Source organism: Limulus polyphemus, unplaced genomic scaffold, assembly GCF_000517525.1.
Source record: "Limulus polyphemus unplaced genomic scaffold, Limulus_polyphemus-2.1.2 Scaffold4359, whole genome shotgun sequence".
NCBI lineage: Eukaryota > Metazoa > Arthropoda > Merostomata > Xiphosura > Limulidae > Limulus > Limulus polyphemus.
This window is the reverse complement of record NW_013669969.1, coordinates 1-5,981: the sequence shown is the minus strand read 5'-3', so window position 1 is coordinate 5,981 and position 5,981 is coordinate 1. Positions and strand designations below refer to the sequence as shown.

Genomic DNA, 5,981 nt, shown 5'->3' with positions numbered 1-5,981 from the left:
ATCACTTTATAACGCCCCCACGGCTGAAAGGGCGAGCATGTTTGATGGGACGGGAATTCGAACCCGCGACCCACAAATTGCATTATATAAGTAAGTTAGGCGTATGTTAGTTTTCAGAAGTTATGTTATACATTAGTTGAAACGTGATATTGAAGTTAAGCCTACAAGTAAACGTAGCTTATAACAAGAAATATAGTATTTCATTATCGTTACTGGACTGAAATTGACATTATTTTTACCAAATGACCCAAAAGAATCCGCCTAACGACAGATCAGTTTCAACAAAACAAACTCTTAGTACAATTTATATCCAATTAACCACTGTAGATCATTATCATATGAAAATATATAAACTTTGGTTATATCGAACGAAAGTTTACTTCTACAAAACAGAGAAAAATAAAACTGTTCTAATCTACTGAATTAGCTGGGAAAATATATAAATAAAAAAGTTATTTAATAAGGTTAATAAAGCCGGACTTTAGAATAAAAATTATAACAGCATTTGAATAATAAATTCTATAGCTGAAAATATTCGTCGAAAGTTAAATAATTGTAGCTCTATTTATATAGTTTTGTCTAAAATAATATTATCTAAGTAAATTAAAACTTTTACATGGAATTTATACTTGTAATATGAAAAACTTCATGGCGTTAAACTGATATAATTATTATTTTATACATATTTTTTAATAAAACGTTTCTGAAAAGGAAAATAACTTTTTCAATTACCTGCCATCTAGTGGTTGTAATACTGACATGTGATTGATAAGATGGTGTAATAGGAAAGTTGCTTATTTTCTGCTGTGAATTTTTGTCCTTACTTTAGTTTAAGTTTAAAATAAGTTCGTTAAATTAAGAAAGCTGTAGCATACAAATATTGTCGAGAACAAAAAAACAATTTATGTTCTATTTTGTTGAATGAACAGTTTTGAAGAAGTCGTTCAGAAAATTGGAAAAGGTAAGATAAAAATATTGGTCTTATTTTAAAGTTATATTCTGTGGTTTATTAAGAGTGACGGAAGCTTTTAATAGTACTGCGTATGTTTGTTCTTTATAATTTAGTTCATTTTTCAGACACGTGATATTGAGGGGGCTCATTTTAGCGGTGCCCTAAACGTGGTATAACTTCGAAATAAAAAACAATTATATTGTTAAATTCATAGTTTTCTAGACCCCTTTTTTATCTCATTTGTTTCACAGTTGTTATTTTATAAAGAAAAGTATTCAGTAGTATTTTATAATGTGCATGATATGATGACATTTACTTTCTGAAGAAAGTAAAATAATAAAATATTACGAAAACTTGTGACTGATGAAAGTCCATCACCAAAAGTTGTTTATAGCAAAGGGCCGTTAATCGTAAACAAGGACCCCTTTGCATTGAAGTTGAACTGTGAGACCACTTGTTTTGAATATGTTGCTTTATTTGGGGCACCGTCTATTGAACCAGGGGTCATTGGATAAAACTGGTTCCCATATAGAACAGAATGCTCCTTTTATTGAACTGGGCCTCATAATTCCAAACTTCTGGAATTTGTTGATCATGATGCCTAGGACCACTCAAATATATTAGGCTTGGGTGTTGATTATGAAGCATTGGGACCTCTTGTAGAGCCTGTTTTGAAGTGAAGGGGCCCCCACAATCTACTAAAAAAAGGGCCCAGTAACATAATTTCTGCTCAGTTAACAAAGTAGAGGCCCGTGAGGTAGAATTTTTTAATTATTGAGGAAGCTAAAACATATTCAAGCCCCTTTTTTTCAAAATTGTGGGGCTCCAGCCTTTGCAGCCTCCAAGATTCCTACATGCCTGTTTTGAAAAAGCTACCAAAGGTTTCATGCTTTTCATTATACAGTTTTGTTTGAATCAGTCATGTCCAGTGTCTCTTACAAACCACTCCTAGGTTTGTTTTCTATTTATAGCATGATCACTGAAACCTTAAAATGATACTTCTAGGGATAAGTAGTTATGGAGAATATCCACGTTTTTTTTCTTGGGGGTAACATAAGTTATAATAGTCCTAGTACAGTTAAGAACTGTCAGTAGAAGTGAACAGACTGTTGCTCTGACTGTCTGTTAGCTTTCAATAAGTGGGGTTAATGTTAAGTAACCATGTAGCAACTTGATAGTAATAATATTTATTAATTTATTATAGGTTTTGTATTCTTGATTGTAAAATTAAGTCATTGTCTTAGGTCACAATCCACTGTCGGAATGTCCAGTTTTCTGGGCCAGCAATTGAAGCTAGATCATCATTCTAGGTCACAGTTCACTTTCAGAATATTCGGTTCTCTGGGCTAACCAGTAAAATTATGTTGTCGTCTTAGGTCCCAATTTACTGTTAGAATGTCTATTCTGCTGGACCAGCAAATAAAACTTGGTCATCATTCTAGGTCACAATCCACTGTCCAGTTTAATGGCCCAGCCAGTGTAAGCTGTTTACCATATGTATTTTCAAAATGGTCTTTTTTTTATCATCAAACCTAAGGTATTAGGTAAAATTAATAGGTTTGTGGCTACATAACTGTGTCTGATTTTATGTTCTTAAAAAAAAGACAAAGATCTTATATAGGAAGATAATCAAGCATAGAAATACAAGTTTCTGTTTTTTCAAACAAACATTATTATGGGATGTTTTAAATAAGTTTTTATTTTTACCTCTTTAAGGATTTTTAATAATGGGGTCCCTGTTTTGTAAACGGAAACAGTTTATGTATGATTTACAGATGCTTTGCTTATTGTTTTACTTGAAAATCAAATTGAGAAATTGATTTGTATTGGGAACAAACAAAGAAACAGACAAAACAAACAAACAAACTACCCAACCAATGATGTGGCAAATAAAAGGATGCTAAGGATGTTTTCTTAAGACATAAAAAATGTCAGCAGTACAAAACTATTTTACTTAATTTTACCCAGAAGAGTAGTTTAAAATGTGGTTGTCAGGTGGCATTTGAAGAAATTTTCTCAGGTGCTTTAAAAAGAGGAGGGAAGAGCTGATTGTAACTGTTTTCATTGCAATATAGAGGATTGATATGATAGTTTTGTTTGACAAAAAAAAACCATAAAAACTCCAATAAAGATTTAATACTTGGGTAGTATATATTAAAAAAAGTTGGACAATATTAACAGGTCCGAACTTTTGGGCAAGGTTTTTGTGTGGGCTCTGGCATTATTAGAGACAGGGTTTTAGTGGGGCAGTAGATGTAACTTAGTACTTGTACCAACATTGTTCATTTCAGGCTTCAGCATATGAATAAGTAAGCTCTCTTCAGTTGGTTCTGTTCATCATTATGCTAAAATATTAAACCACTTGGAGTGAACAACAATGCGTACGGCTTGTCTAAAGTCTGAAGAAAAACTAGTGACAGTTAGTTTTAAACACGTCTTCACTGTATCTACTAATACACCCATCAAATGATATTTTTCAACTATTTCTTCATAAAAAAAAAAATTACCCATGTAGGGTAGACGATGAGAAGAGGTTATTTAGGTACAAAGTATATTAACACTTCACTTAATTAAATAATTATGAAGTATTCTATTAATTACCAAAATCATTTTAGCCAAGAATTCCAAGATATTATTTAATTCTTTATGCAAGACCTGATGTACACTAGATATTTTGTATGAACCTTACACGTGCTAGATATTTTGTATGTACCTAACACGTGCTAGATATTTTGTATGTACCTAACACGTGCTAGATATTTTATGTGTACCTCACACGTGCTAGATATTTTATGTGTACCTTACACGTGCTAGTTTATATTCCCAAACATCCGAGAAATAAAAGTTTGCTACTGTACACACACACATGCGTCAAATGTTCTTTTGTTGCTGCCATCTATTGAGAGATAACTGAACTTCCAAGTATTTTTCCTTATTATTTCTTTCTCCATCTATTGAGAGATAACTAAACTTGCAAGTATTTTTCCTTATTATTTCTTTCTCCATCTATTGAGAGATAACTAAACTTGCAAGTATTTTTCTTAATTTTTCTCCATCTATTGAGAGATAACTGAAATTCCAAGTATTTTTTTCTTAATTTTTCCTAACATAGATATCACAGCTGAAAGTAAACATAATCTATTTTTGGATTAATTTGGAGGCCAGCGATGCTGGAATGGTTCCTCCTGTACGGTACAAGTACCCTGGAGCACTGGACCAATGTTTGGGGAGACTTCCAGAACCCATGCTTTCCAACTCACCCCGGGTTACTGTATATGCATACAATCATAACCCCATGCCAGGGTCAGAGGATTAATGGGGAGGACATCATATGGATCCCAGGCCATGATATATGATACCACTTTGAGATTTATTGCAACAATTAACGTTACAAAAGAACAATAACTAAATTTCCAGCAATTGCATACAAGATATAACATGACATGTACAGAGTAACGATAAGTTCACAAATTATGATACAATATGTACAGAGTAATACAATATAAATTACAAATCAAAAACAGAAGCTTAATCCTTTCACTGCCAATGGTAAGGAAGAACTACAGGCGCTGCTGCTTCATCCCCTCATCCGGCAATGAGGGAGTTAAAGCACGTTTGAGTGTAGCTGCGTCGATACAGTCCATCTGGGAAACTGAAGACGACTTGGCAACCACAAGGGAAGACCGGGACGCCGCAGAAAGTTCGGAATGGAGAGGAGGCACTGCTATAGGGATATGACGTTTCCGGATCACAAGGGAGGAAGTCGAAACAGCTACTGGGGAGTGAGACAAGGAATCCCCAGTACACTCAGAGACATCAGGACTGGACGAGACTTTAGACGAGACGGAAGGTGAGGGGACTGTTGATGAGTCATCCTTCACAGGACTGGGAGGACATTTAGCGGCATTTGACATTGGCGAGGCATCTTCAGTTGGAGAAACAGTGGCCTCAGGAATGGGCTGGGAAGCATTACCAGCGGAACCTGAGGAGGGTGACTGGTCCAGCTGCTCCTTAGGAACAGGACACACATTGGTAGTTGGGATGGGTTGAGGCAGTACAGGTGATGGTGGAGGGGGAGACATGGCACATTTCGTGTCAGCTCTGGAAACTTTGCTGGCATATGTTGGAGCACGGGAGGGGCACACAGAAGAACTGTGAGCCCCTGACACAAATCACATGAAACGGTACACTGGGCCTCTTCATGGCCATTGACAAACAACGCGAGCACCTCGGGGTGTCACACTGGTTGGCAAGGTGACCTCCGAGACCACAATGGTGGCACAAGCGTCAAAAGCCCGGGTAGTTGACCATGACTGTGTAATTTCCAATTTTGAAAAAATTGGGAACCGGAGATGTCATATCCATACGGATTCTCCTGTTACCGGTGCAGACTCCAAGACGTGATGGATAACACTCGTATTCTATTTTGATAACTCGTCCATATGGTCGTAGAGCAGCACTAATCACTTCGTGTGACATTTCATAAGGGGCAGAATGCAGGGTCATCCATTTCAGGTTTTGGCTTGCAGGACTCACCGAGATGGAGGCACCGTTTACCGAGAAAGCTCCTCGACCCAACAGCTCGTTTGCTACAGCCAGAGTGGACAATGTGGCAATGTATCGGCCAGCGCCGAAGTGCTGGAGACAGTCCACAACATTACCACCCAGGCTCTCACAGATAGAGTCAATCACCTGGGAAGCTAATGTGTCTTTCTCGACGATAAACCTGACCGACCGATGTTGGGTCAGGTGGTTGGTGGAACTCATTCCAACCAACCCAAAAATCGCAAAAAATCAAAACTTTAAAAAAATTTAAAACTGTTAATGAAAACGAAAATCGAAAACAATACTCACAAAAACGCGTACACGACAACACTGATCGCTGGAGAGAAGGCCAGAGCAAGTAGCGTACCACACATGCAGATCCAGGTTCGGCCCCACTGAAGATTTGAAAGAAAGAAGACCTCTATATAATGTATTGATTTGATGATTAAGCAACTGGTGTTATTAAACTCAGACATCAATAATA

At 36.6% G+C, this 5,981-nt stretch overlaps 1 protein-coding gene across 1 annotated transcript; it reads right to left on the bottom strand.

Moving 5' to 3' along the window:
• Nucleotides 1-4,512: 4,512 nt before the first annotated feature.
• LOC106471029 (vegetative cell wall protein gp1-like) lies at nt 4,513-5,034 on the bottom strand. Its single transcript, XM_013931615.1, has one exon. It carries the CDS (start codon nt 5,032-5,034, stop codon nt 4,513-4,515), a length of 522 nt encoding a protein of 173 aa, XP_013787069.1.
• Nucleotides 5,035-5,981: the final 947 nt, after the last annotated feature.